This window comes from Strongylocentrotus purpuratus, unplaced genomic scaffold (assembly GCF_000002235.5).
Source record: "Strongylocentrotus purpuratus isolate Spur 01 unplaced genomic scaffold, Spur_5.0 spur5_scaffold_5, whole genome shotgun sequence".
NCBI classification, from domain to species: Eukaryota; Metazoa; Echinodermata; class Echinoidea; order Camarodonta; family Strongylocentrotidae; genus Strongylocentrotus; species Strongylocentrotus purpuratus.
Genome location: NW_022145611.1, coordinates 16678886 through 16693325, shown reverse-complemented (window position 1 = coordinate 16693325; position 14440 = coordinate 16678886). Strand labels below are relative to the sequence as shown.

The 14440-nt window shown below is 35.6% G+C and overlaps 1 protein-coding gene across 2 annotated transcripts in view; it reads right to left on the bottom strand.

Moving 5' to 3' along the window:
* LOC100889010 (tight junction-associated protein 1) overlaps window positions 1–14440 on the bottom strand; it is a 101550-nt gene that overhangs the window by 13321 nt on the left and 73789 nt on the right. For both annotated transcript variants that reach the window (XM_011677353.2, XM_003723400.3), the window contains one exon: window positions 4252–4359. In XM_011677353.2, the coding sequence (XP_011675655.2) occupies window positions 4252–4359 (108 nt within the window). The remainder of the gene's footprint in view (window positions 1–4251; window positions 4360–14440) is intronic.

Sequence of the window (14440 nt, the reverse complement as noted above, 5' to 3'; positions counted from 1 at the left end):
ATTGGGGTTGCCAAGGGAGATCTCGGAACGATGTAAACATCTCCGGTTTCTCCATTATTTTTACCCTGTTCATACCTCACTAATTATGATTGACGAAACCAGGGCATATCGCCACTATCCAACTTTTTGACACTTTGATTCTATTTCAGAGAAAGGATGTTTTTATATATACATCTAAACTTGTAATTTGCTGTATCCTTATCATCAGTATTTTTTTAAAGCATCACATAAAGTTGTAAACAATAGGTGTGTTTTTTTAGTGTTACAAATATTTCTTGTTTTAATGATGATACATTAAATGTCATCATTCTCTCTATGCCCTTGTAATTACATAACATACAATCCTGTTCTTTACTTTCCAATCAAACTGGAATGATTGACCCCTTTCATAAATTTGTTATTTTTTTTTATCTGGCCTATCTTCCTCAATACAGAAATAATCATTAAGGACAGTTGAACATTGATTCAAGTCCAATAACAAAAATGCAAAAGCACTTATAAATACAATTAAAATTGGAAAATTTCTACTCAAGTTTATTCTTCCTAAACTTCCTGGTACAGAAAGGTTCTGAATTTACAAGAGGCTTTCTACCACAGCTTTCCCTTTACGTACATGAGCTAGATTCCATGTCAGACTCCCACTGTGCCTACATCATAAGCCATTTGATTGCCATTGGAGATTTAAAAAATAATTATAATCTATTCAAGCTCCATCCTCAAATTCTTGACAAAACTACAAAACCAATTTTCATTTGTAATACTGCTTAAAATTCCTTTTCTCCATTCATTCAGTAATGATTTTGACATTTTCCTAGAGACTATGCAAAAAGTATTATCTTTGAAATTCTTTTTGGATTCATTCACTAACATCATACTTCAATTACATATTATTTATGGTAACATTAAACCGGTAGCTTCACCCAACAGTTCCTTCAACGTCTATGAATACATGCTTTTTGATTCTACAAATCGTCGCTGTTTTCACGAAGTGACGGTAGTGAAAACAAATTGCATTCACTTTGCGTTACGATTTTCCTCACTACCGTCACTTCGTGAAAACAAGGACGAAATGTGACCAATTTGCAACTTAACATTCAAGAATTTCAAAGCTAATTTCTGAAGTTTCCTCACAAATGGGATGACAGATTAGATTACACTTTAGGGTTTCATCTCTAATAATACATTCTAATTGATTCAATGCATTTTAATACAGAGAACACGGGCTACACGGCTATTGCTAGAGAATTTAAAAAGCAAGTTTGCATATCCGAATCCCTAGACTTAATTTAATCCATACGTGATATCAGTTTCCCAGCGTGAAAAATACTTGGAAGCTACAATGGCCCAGACGACAATGGCAAGTGCAAAAGATGGATGGATAAGACGGTAGATCAATCGTAGACGGTTGTCAAAACATGAATAAATGTGCATTACAATACGACATGTCCTTCTAATGTTTCCACTTGCCTGCTTCTCCAGGGCTCTCATCGTAATGATGTTCTATATAGCGTATGTGTGAGGCTGATGGAATACTCTGATCGAGCCTGTGGTTTACCATTTCTTCTTCCTTACAAACTCTCTCCACATCTCTCTTTCTGTCTGTCTGTCTCTCCATAGCTCTTGCTCTCTCATCTTCTGTGTAGTCTGGATCTCTCTCTCAACACTTCTTTCTATTTCTCTTTCCCGCTTCCCTTTCCCTCTAAACACTGTCTTATCTGTTCTTTCATTTTTCTTAATCATCTCATTCTTTCCAGATTGCACTCTTTACAATCTCTCTCTCTCTCTCTCTCTCTTTCTCTCTCTTCCTCACCATCTCTTCCAACTACCCAATGTCCCATTCCCTTTAATTTCTCTTTCTCCCTGTCTCCATCTCAACATTCTCTTTCATTATCTCTCTATTTGTCTGTCTTCTTCCTATCTCTTTTTATTTCTCCTTGTCCTTCCTCTCTCTTTCTCTTCCTCTCTCATTCTCTCTCTCATCCTCTCTCATTCTCTCTCTCTCTCTCTCTCTCTCTATCTCTCTCATTCCCTCTATATCTCTCCATCTTCCTTTCCCCTCTCACTGCATGATAAAAAGCCTATTAAAGACGTTCTTGCTCATGTTGCTCATAAGAGTAGCATTATGTCCATGTTACCTTATTAGTCGTGGCGACCCATCAATTACTCTGATCAATTTCCTCATTAACGCAAGAATGATGGCAATATTCTCCCCATGTATTGTTATTTGGTGTGGATGACATGCTAAAATGAATCGGGATGAATAAATAATGGCTGCAAGGGATAAATGATTTCAAGAACAGTGTGATACCTGTAACCGTGTAACAGGTAATTTGTTTTACAGGAAAAGAATCTACCCTCATTTCTGTTCAGAGGTTACAATAATAATCAAGACAAAATAAAGGAAAAGGACAGGAAATTGAAATAAAAAGATGGGCATGAGAGAGAGAGAGAGAGAGAGAGAAGGTGCAGTCAAAATAAAAAAGACAATAAAGAGAGAGAGAGAGAGAGAGAGAAAAAAAGACGGAATAAATAAGGAATAGTGAGAGAAATTAGAGAAGAAAAACGAAAGAGAACAGTTTGCAAAAGAATAACTACAATCAGTGGATTTCACATTGAGGCACTGCACACAAACGTCTCCCATAAAATGCAGGCTTTCAACAATTTTAACACAAATTACACTTTTGGTATAAAGTTCTACCCAGACGATGTACTATGAGTCATCCTTCGTCACCTGATGCATCATCTCTGACCGACCGACCACATAATGCAGCACAGGAAGGAGAAAAGACACATATTCTCATCGGTGTCTGGTGGGCACCCGATCTACAGGTTGCTGCTTTGATGAATAGATGTGAAGGATCCTATTAATAGCAGACCTAGGTGATGCATTTACTCTATAGTAGTGCTATTCAGAATGAATAAGATAAATATAACATGTAGATCACCTTGCTCTTTATATCGACTGCTGAGAGCTAAAGAAGGGTTTAACTCTGTTTTTAAGAATAGGAAATATTAAAGTTCTTGTGATTCCCAGCAGGTATCATTTAAAATGCTTTGTAGTGTACAGGCAAATATGCTGGCTATATATTTTTTAAAGTTATATACATATATGTGAAAATAAAACTTATAGTCTCCCAATCATCGTTGTCTAAGTACAGTGAGCTGCCTTAAAAGAAAAAAGCGCTTACCAGTATTTAAGCATGTGTGATAAAACACACTTTCTTACCCCACTGACATTTTGTTCTGATGCACCAAGTGACAAATGCACCACTCACGGTTTGCTTGCTTCACCGCAAAGATGTGAGAAGTATTGTGCACTGAGTCATTTTACAATGATAATGAAAGCCGAAGGGAAAGAAAAAGAGGTTTTCGAAAATGTCAAGGCCTTGTACTGCTGGGAAAGTCATGCAAAATTGCATTTCGACCCGTTCATGGATGCATGCATGGTCCAAAGCTATTTAATCTGAGTCAGATGATTTCTTCACATTTTCAGTTTCAAACAAAACATCTCTCTATATCTCTTCCTTTTTCTCCCTCTCTTTCTCTCTTTCAATCTATTCTCTTTGTTAGTTTAGTTAACTCATGCCCAAACAAACATGCTTGTATTCAGCTTCAAGAATCGTAAACTCTGCACCTTAAAAAAAGTAGGTGAAATTGTAAAGAACATGAAATAAGAAAGTCCAAAAAGGCATTAGTTTTTTATTTTTATTAATGAGAATATTCTAAATCTTTCTGTCATTCTCCAAACCTCGCTTCTCTCTCTCTCCCCCCCCCCCTCCTCCCTCTCTTTCTACCTCTCCCTATCTCTCTATTTCTAGATCTTTTATCAGCACCACAAGTGTCTTTCTTTTCTTTTTAAAATCAAGGATGACAGAATCACATTCTCTTTCCTCAAAAAGCAAAACTTCGAAAATCTGCTGTATTTTATTCTAATCCAAAGAAATAAAATGAAACAGACACAACATGCAATATTATGTACCCATGTATAAGCAAAATCAATTTCCACCCACTCGTATAACTATCCATAATTCAATAAAAACCACTGTGTCTCTGCATGCTATACGCCATGTCCACATCTTCACAAGATGCCATTGTGGGTTTTGATCACCTATACATAACTCTGATCCACATTTGTAAGAAATTACAACTGCATCACATCATTTGCAGGAACATGTAGTTTGATGCTTTGGTTCCATGACAAGAGCTTAATATAATTAAAAAGTGAATGAAGAATCAATAAAAAAAACTTACATTTTTCTCTTCCAATTTGTTGATTTCAAACTTGGTGTCTAAAAGCTTTTGGCTTAGCGTCAAGACCTCCCTGTTCAGGGCTTGCTTCTCCTTCTCATAGGCTGCAGCCTGTAGAGAAAATGAAAAATAGATTAAAAGATATTAGAATATTGTTTCCATGGGTCATATACATTCTAGAGTGGTTTATGGAGCACTTCATACCTACAAGAAAAGAGGTTATATAAAAATACTTTGTGGAATGGATTGGGCATCCTTGGTAAAGATGCTAGAGAAGAGTAATACAAGGGCAACAGAGAACATACATGTACATGTTATAAGTTTCCTTTCTTATAAATTTGACTTTAGAATAATGTAAAATATACATCAAGGTCTGATATCTTATTGTCTCATAACTCCATACAAGCAAAGTGAAATGCAATTTCATAGATAAATCATAATTTCATTCCATATATTTCAGTATTATCCTGAACATGTACTTTAATAATAATAACAATATCATAAAAATAGGCAAGGTAAAAATAGACTGAATTGAAACTTCTTCATCCCATATGACACATGATATGAACAAATTAATGAATGGATGCATGAAATTGAGGAAAATATGAATTCATATACAGAAATGATTGTAGAGAATGAAAGTACACAAGGATGCACGGAACACTGTATTTTTTGGATACACAAAGCAAAAACTCGCAGCAAATTAAGGATGCATGAAGAGTCATATGATATAGAATGATTTATCTACAAAGAATCCAGGGCTCTCATATGCATATTTTCATGCAGTCTCAAATAATTCATATATTCCCTCTTTTATTGCTACTATTCCTCAAGAGATCGAGCTATCCATGCAATCCCTAAATATATTAGAGAACGTTCTTAATTCTATACTATGGCAGCCTTAACCCCTTGGATACACTGTTGCAACATATAGATCCATACGAAAACACTGTCAAATTCAATGGGTTTAAAAAATGTTTATTCATAAAATGAGAGAGAAAATACTGCCTCAACTCAATTTTTGTTTTGCCTTTACTTCAACTTACTAGTCCTTAGTAATTATGAACTTGCTTTCACACTCATATTGAAGTATTTAGTTATCAAATTTTACTGATTATGACTGTAGTAATTATGAGTTCATAATTTCTCTAAACCTTTTCAATTTGTATGATATCATTAGAAAACATAATGAATCATTAAATTCTAGCGTGTCCATCCTTCATGTAAGTTTTTCACACATTGCAACAAAATAAGGGCATTAGCATCAACTATTTCTACTTACATCAAATTAATTGCTTCAGTATACATCACACAGTATTTAAGTCAACTTTATGACTTTATTCTAGTTATAGTTGCAATAAATTGGTATTGTGCCACATATTGCATTTGATATTCATTACTACCATCAGGGGAAAGGATAGTTATGAATAATATATGATATGCCCCAAAAGGAGGCAGAAATAGTGAATAATTTATCCTACTTGTGTTAAGTTACTTCAATGATGGATTTAGTACTTCAATGATAAGTTCTTAGAATACAGATATAAATGCCCTTGTCTTTTCTTCAATACCTGTATATGAAATTGGGAATATCGGATAGATGAGGATTTTAAAGGGTGTGAAAGCTATTATCTTGATTTTAATGAAAGTACATTTCATCAATCTTTAAGAACAAATCAACATTATATAGAATCCATACAATCTCAATGTATACAGATGTACATAAAAATGTATCCTTTCAATACCAGAGGAACCCCTTTAAAAACAATTTAAGCAATGACGATGTTGACTTTACATGCAATGCTCAGTTCTAACTTTAAAATTTATATTATAAACATGTCTTCCGTTACGAGCTTAAAAAGAGTATTACTTCCTATCGTTTAACACAGAAATCCTTCTGAGTCTCACAAGTGGATGTAAACAAGCAGAATCCATTATCCTGCACAAGAACAATACTCCTCCTAGTACATGAGAAGGCAAGATGGTTGAAGAATGGGGTGAAATCCATAATGACCTACAAGGCGTGACCAATGGCTTGCTTTTAACATGCAAGCCAAGGACGGAACGGTAAGATAAAAAGGCATCTTAGAAACCCAACACCGCCATTTCCCTACCTTCATCGGCCTCTCCACACCACAAAGGAGACGCTAGACAGGGAAATGTGCTAGCCAACCACACTTGGGCAACATAATAAATCAAGAGCAAATAGATGTAGAAATCCAGCACTTTTGTGCCAAGCAAAGAAAGCTTCTATTCATAAAGGCTGCCCAGGATTGTGACATCGGGTCAATGAACGGTATCTGGCCGGCAGGGGAAAGTACAAGCCGTTTAACATGAGCAATGGAAAGTACAAGCTGTTTATTAAACCAAAACGGTGCAACTGTAACAGCCGGGTAGGGCCTTATGACGCCGACACATTGCCCGAGAACATAAAGGCCATTAAGAGGTGTTTAAGACTATGACAAGCTGTGCCACATTGCCTGTGGACAGAGCATTATATTGAGAAGCTTATGTTCTCTTCCTCAGACAGGTTTAAATCCCAATTTCCTTTTCTCCCGCCAGACAGAACCGATTAACCAAAACACCTTCAGATAACGTGGATGCTCTCCAGGGGACATTGTGCAACAAGTACTACTTTCTCTTTATTTTACACATTTAATATTTCAAACCCTTTGTCGATTTTCAAAACTTTCTCTCCTCACTTTGCAACATATATTTTGCAATTTTTGTTTAAAAAAATGAGAAATATCTGACAATAGAAGAGTTCAACTTCTGTTTTCTAATAATTTTTTGTAATAAAACGATCCAGCACTTAAAAATTGGTTAACTTGTTTTCCTGCATCTGTACTCATATATAAATATGGGATATCAAATGACAGTAGGCCATCCCTCAACTTCTAAATTAAGTGGAGCAGAAAATTGATAGTCTTTCTGTGTTTCGTCAATATTTACATGTAACAAAAGAGTACAGTAATCCAAATCCATTCTTGTTATGACTGGTCTAATGGTATCTTGTTTCATAGGACAAGTTGAGTTTCCATTATCATTTCAACAAATACATCCACATTAGTTTTGACAATAAACAATGTATTTTTTCAGAAATCTTTGAACATCTACAAAAAAGAGAATACAGAGGTTAAAAACTTGAAATCCACTGGAAAATCTGTTGAATGAACATAATTCTACTCCAACTTTGGGTTATCAACTTTTACACACATTTTATTAAATTGTCTACAAAGTCTAACATTCTGAAAATTATGGATTTAAAAAACTATACAAAACTATACAGATTTGCTTATACATACATAATCAGTGTATGCTTAATATGGGAAATGGTATATGTTACCTTGTACGTTTTTTTGTTTTGTTGCTCAGTTATGTACATTTCTGCATATCATAAAAAATGACATGGATTTCGTTACACCTACAAATTTTTTTCACCTTTCCTAATATTGTCAGCTGCCTACAACAAGGCCACAAGAGCTTTGTAATGTATTGTCAATGGCAGTAAAGGCCTTCTTGCAGGCAGCCGCTGATATTCTCTAACACCCGTTCCTATAGCTACTATCCCCATCGCAATAGCCTCCGCATTCCCCACCGGCATTAAACACGCACAAGGTACAAAATACCAACGCCTCTATCTAACTGCTGCATCTGAAGGTTTCATCTGTATGACAATTTTCATCAACAATATCAAATCAATAGAGCATCGGCGTGAGTCCCCGCCATTAATTTCACACTAATTCGATCACATGCTTAATTCCATCGCAGAATTCATCGCCATGTTTTTCATACTCGACCTAAGAGTGAGCAAGGACGGCCCTCATTATTGGTGGATGATTTTGTAAGCTTGAATATGATGTACTATGTGACAGGTTTTTCAGCAGAAGCATGGGAGCTTTTACAACTCAAGAGGAGCGGCTCAAGCCAGCAAAATTTAATTAAAACCCAATGAAAGTCACAGTGAAGCCATATTTCAATAAATTACTGGCATGTTTGTCACCGCCACAATACATGCATGCTGTGGTAGAATGACATGAAAAGTCATTATTGTTTAATAACAACCAGTAATAACAACCATTTTTGTTTATTTATGATGATGCAGGATAAAAATTGAATAGATCAAAGGTTTCTGAAATCAATTTTGCATCGGGAGAATTTCTTAAATGTGATGCCTCAGGAATATTTTGTTGGTATTCTTTCTTTTATACAAATGCATCAAATGCATTTGGCTTTACAGATTAAATCAACATAGAATTATATTAATCATGCCTCATACTACATTAACAGATAAATTGTAATAACAATGCTTGCATTGATTAATACATGTAGCATCATATGTGACAAATTACACTGCAACTAAACATTTGAATTAAAATTCCATTCTCAAAATAAATCATTCCTTGTTTAAGAAAACAATATTTACATGATTGAGAGAAAAGCACATTATTCTGTCAAATAATCTGACAAGAATCCATGAAGGTAATCACAATTCCAAATTACTTTTTTAATTCTAAGTGGTGTCAAAAGAAGTCTTGTGTACTAGCTGTCAAAATGACAACTTTAATATGATCTTTGACTGATTATGAAGCCATGACATTTTCTGGTTTTCTACTTCTTCTAATTTGCAATATAAAAAAAATATATGTGTCAAACGTAACATGACAAATAAAATAATGAAATTCACATTTATCACCACCCCTAAGTATGAAACTTTCTTTCAGTGCATTGTATACTCCCTTCTTTTTCTTTCAGTAGTATTTACTCATGGCTCACATTAATCTCTGGATATGTAATATGTGTATATACACAAGCTGCCAAGATAGTAGTTTAATATCTCCAGTAGATCGCTGACACGTTTGTGTGGGGCATTATCATATTCATATTTTATTTTATTTTATTATCAAATCATCCCGCAAGCTGTACTATATTTGTGTGTGGGAAGATGCATGTCTGTATGTATTAATCATTAATCATATCATAATACGACTGCTCACATGCATGGAATAATGAATTCATTTCATCATCAACCCTTTCCTATGACAAAGGTGGGTTGAACCACCCACATTGTGATGGGGTATCTATTATCTTGGGAGAAAGAAAAGATTGCATTTCAAATGGGTTCCAATGATTGTGAATTTAAATATCATGGAATAATAGTGTCTGCGAAAGATGATCAATGAAAAGAGGCCCTAGCAGGTTTTATCACAAAGTCCCTTAGTGATTCATGTCTATAAATGCTCTCATGAATGATGATTTAGAGTACTTTACCGTGTGAGTCTATGAACACTAATTTATCGCAAACAATGCATCCTGTTCATTCAAGCGTGAACACATACCACACAAAAATGGTACGAAATGATTTGGAATAAAATGCTCTTTCATAAGATGTATAATAATTTACTATTCATAGATGATTTTTTAAAATTATTAGACATTTTCTAGGTGTAAACTTTTTTGGATTCACACTGTATTTGCAGAAAAAATGCATTTCAGTAGGATTTGTCTACATTTCTTTCTGTATCGTTTATCACATAATTACTAAGAATCCTTGTTTTTCATTGGGTTGTTTGAAACAGCAAAACATATTAAATGGACTCTAAAGCGCCAACACTATGTGTACATATGTAACAACTTTACTGTATGATCGATCCGCATGCCATAAATATTCAAACAGCTTGGCTACTTCACATAGCCCCATCTATTTGTCCGATTGCAGAATTCATTGAGACCTGAGAAGTAACAACTCCCACTATTTCCTTCCCACTCCAGATACATATGAGATACTAGTACTAGAATCTATAATATTATTGATCCAATGCAGTGTTGAAGAGTGCTGAAATATTCAAACAGCATCACTACTTAACGATTCACAGGCCCTATGTCTTCTCTTTGGTACTATGTTAATTAAGACTCAAGAATAAGCCACTCCCATATCCCCTCCCATTCTCCTATGCTCTCCCTCTCCATATACATCTCATGCTCTTGAATAATCTCATATTATTGATCTAGCTCCCGATATTGAAGAAAGAGGTAATATCCAAATAGCATCACTACTAGAGCCCCATCTATTCACTTTGCTGCTATGTTCATTGAAACTGAGAATGAGCACTCAGCCCCCCCCCCACCCTCATTCCCAAGTGCAACTGAGGTTCTTGAATACAGGAGATAGAGCACTCAGCCCCCCCCCCCCCTCATTCTCAAATGCAATGAGGTTCTTGAATACAGGAGATACTGTCAGCCATTAGGAAAGAGCTGACCTTTCCCCTCCCTTCCTCCTTCCCTCCATCCTTGATTCATGACGGCCATGAGAGAGAGGAAGGCCGGAGCACATTAACGTCAGACTGGAGTGACATTTTGGAATGGTAATCACGGAGGAAAGGGCCGATCGCCTTCACCTTCCACCTGTAAGCCTGGGCATACAACTTGCATCAGAAAACCGATACACAGCGATTCCCCCGTCCTGACTGACTATTTACACTAAAAGGCCTGCAACGACTGACGTTTCTCCTTCACTGCATACAACAGATCTATCAAGCATAAGGAGCAGGAATCTTGTTTGAAATTCTGGCAAATATGGACATTACTTATGTATCGACTGTTTTAAAGGGCTTGTCAGCAATTTCCAATTTTCTTCAGAGTCCCTTTTTTAAAATCATAATCCTACATAATATGTTTTCCATGATATGAATCATGCATCCTGAATGGCCATTTATAATACTTCACTGGAATAAATTTTGTATAATTCTGTTCTAATGTCTGATAGTTGTATATGCATGCATGCATTCCCAGGCTCTGTCATTGGCAGTTTTTAGTTGGACCCAGACATCGAGCATTAGGTCTCAGGGTCGAAACCAAGACGGAGACACCACAAGCAAGAGATCTCACAGCACCATTGGTTATTGATAAGCATGACTGCAGCAGTCTAAACTTTGTAATTCCACACAAAGCAGAAATCAAATCATCATTGACAATTCTGTCGACTAAGCATAAACTTAAAGTCAATGATTTCTCTATTCTCGAAAAGCAAATTTATCTTTCCGCTCTGAGCATTCGCATTCGCATTTCTATCGCTGTTCAAATTATTATGGTCTCTGGTACCAGGTACGCTCGTTTATGTAAGAGAGTCCAGACAACCACAAACATCAATTTCAGGGTTGAAAAATTCATGAATATGAACTCTCTTCAGAACCTGGAGGAGTTTTGAGCAACATTTCACTAAACAGTCATAAGTACAAGTTCGCCGACATCCGATTGAAACACGTGTATTAAAGTTTGCACGCATTTGAACAGGATGTCATTGAACTTGAACTTTTGACGGTTCCATGAAACAATGCCCAGGTGGACGCATCCCCTTCTGAGATCTAGAAGGGGATTAATTACCTCATCCGTTTGGAGCTAGAAGGGTGTTAACTCATATAGTCATACAATTAAAATTATTCATACCCTTACAAAGTGTTGTAATTTTGTTGTAAAGTATGTAATAAATTGATTTGTGCCAATTTATGTTTCTTGAGAATGTGATGTATTGAAGCTTACCGGTACATTTAAAAGTATCAACAAAGGCCCTGATTACGAAAAAATACATCAAATTTACAAGGGGGTATGAATAATTCCGTAATAGAGGTAACCAACCCCCTTCTGGCTCTGAGTGACAATATCATCTTGTATTTGGTTTATACCCTTTTGCCTCTCAACAGATGGAAAGAAGAAAAAAAAAGCATCCGATTACACAAACAATTATATTATTTTTGCACGGAAGTGTAAAAGTATTCATAATCGATGCCAATTTCTGCATATAATTCTCACAAAATTAGATTTACCGTTATAGAATTTCAGATTCATGTCATCACTCCAGGACATAAGAATCATCCAAAATCAACAACAAAAAGGCATGAGATATATATTGTGGTTTAGTGGTTTATATCAATTTCATACAAACATTTATACTTTTTGCACAGAACTGTGACAGTATGCATATTGGCAAATCCTGTATATGTATTTCACAAAGCTAGATTTACTCGCATAGAATTTCAGATACATTTATTCACTCCAGGACATTAGAATCATCCAAAATCAACAACAAAAAGGCATGAGATATATTGTGGTTGATATCTATTTCAGCCACTGAATTTGCTTTACCATCCTGCATCAGTGTTCTTGACATAGAAATTCCAACAACCAATTTTCCAGTAAAAACCAGATCATCAAAATTCATAGAACTATTATCTTTGCACTATTTTCCAGCAAAATTCTGGTTATCTTGTAGGTGATTGAATTTTTTAAGTGGTAATTTCCTTCAGGGCTTTTTTATGAATAGTAATTGACAGAACATTACCCTTTTCATAATGATGACAGCAGTCCCTAAGGAGATGTGTAAGGTCAGACGAAGCATCTCAAATTATATTTTTATAATGGATGTTATATGAGTAGATAATGTTCAGGCCAATTTTAATCATTTAAAACAAGTTTTTTAGAATGATTAAATTTCCCATTACCAGTATGCTTTATATTCATTTATATGTAAAGAAAACATCTTAAGCATGTAATCAAGCTTTCTCTGTGTAATATCCACCATCTCAGAGTAACGAAGCAGGATCTTACAGTCATTTCATAATATGTTTTTTTGATGAAACCTTTATACATTAGTTGCATGAAATTACCACAGCAATGTGTAGAATCTTGATTTTCCTGAAACTCCAGATGAAAGAAAACTTCTGCTGAGAGCCAGACCGGGGGAAGGGGGGGGGATAATTTAGAGAAGATAATCTGAGAAGATAATATGGTCTCTTTAGAGCCAGAATGTGTAACAGGATATGAGTTCCTTCAAATGCTCATCGTTGTTAAAGAGAAGGTTGAGTTCTGGGAAGAGGTGAAAAATAATTTGTGAGCGTCATCATTCTTATTATGCAAGTGTGGAAGAACATCAGATAAGACATGTTCCCTGAAAAGCATGGCTCTTCAAATGCCTTTATATTCTAAATATGTCATGTAACATCGTAAAACTCGGGGGGGGGGGGGGGGGTAGGATTTTTAGGCAACGTGTTCGTGTAGTCCCATATACATCTTTCTGTGTACAGTGTTTGTAACTTTACCAAGACTTTGCCAAATTTCTTATCATTTTGACGATTCCAGAAGCTTGCAATACACTCAAAGTCTTATATGCTAGATGATCAACCTTTTCTGGTCGATTCCACACCGTTTCTTTCACAATGCAATCGCATGACCAGAACTCAACTTCATCTTTAAAAGGAGACTAAGGTTAAGGTTAATGAAAAATCCTTTCTCTTTCTTCTATAAAGCTATCAATCAATCCAATTAAGTTCTTCTGACTACTTTTCAAATCGCCCAGTAGCCACTTCCTGCCTATATATCTTTTTCCTACCCATCACATTTAGCAAGAATCTTATATTCATAGGTTACATTTAGCTTTCACTGGATGCAGAGAGATGCAGGATCTATTATAGTATTAATGACTGCTTTGAGAGAAATAGTTGTTTTATTACGCTCAAGGGAAGGTTAGAATTGTTCTATTCCCCGAGGCTTGCCGAGGGGAATAGCCCAATTGTTACCTTCCCGAGAGCGTATGAGAACAACTATTTCTCGAATATTAAAGCAGTCATTAATACTTTTATATGCCGAAAAAAAATAGACTAAAAAATAAAAAATAAAAAATAATTTACATTTTTGTCGAAGACGGGATTCGAACTCTTGCGTACAACAAGAGGTGTATCGAAAACCAACGCTTAGACCACTCGGCTATCGCGCGCCGTTAACATGCTTGGCAGTTTTCTCCAATATATACATTAAAATGGATTGAAAACGGCTCCGCGTGAGGGATGCTTCGCAAAAGCTCCATGAAACGGACCCTTCTTTTACTTTCGCAATGCATATTGGCACGAACTTAGATCAAGATCTATCGGCAGATGTTGTTTTTTTGTTTTTGAGAGTTAATTTTCGTCTTCATGTCAACAATGCAAGATAAAATTGTCGGTAAGATCGATCGAGATTCAATTGTATTGAAATTGCCGACCAAATTTTCGCACACGTATGGTATCCTCCATCGCTCAAACCATTTTTTAACATGTAAACCTATGGGGTAACCATGGAGACTGACCTATTTTTTTAATAACCATGGTTATTAAAAATATTGAAATGTTTTAAGCATGGTTACCGGGAATTTTACAGGAAC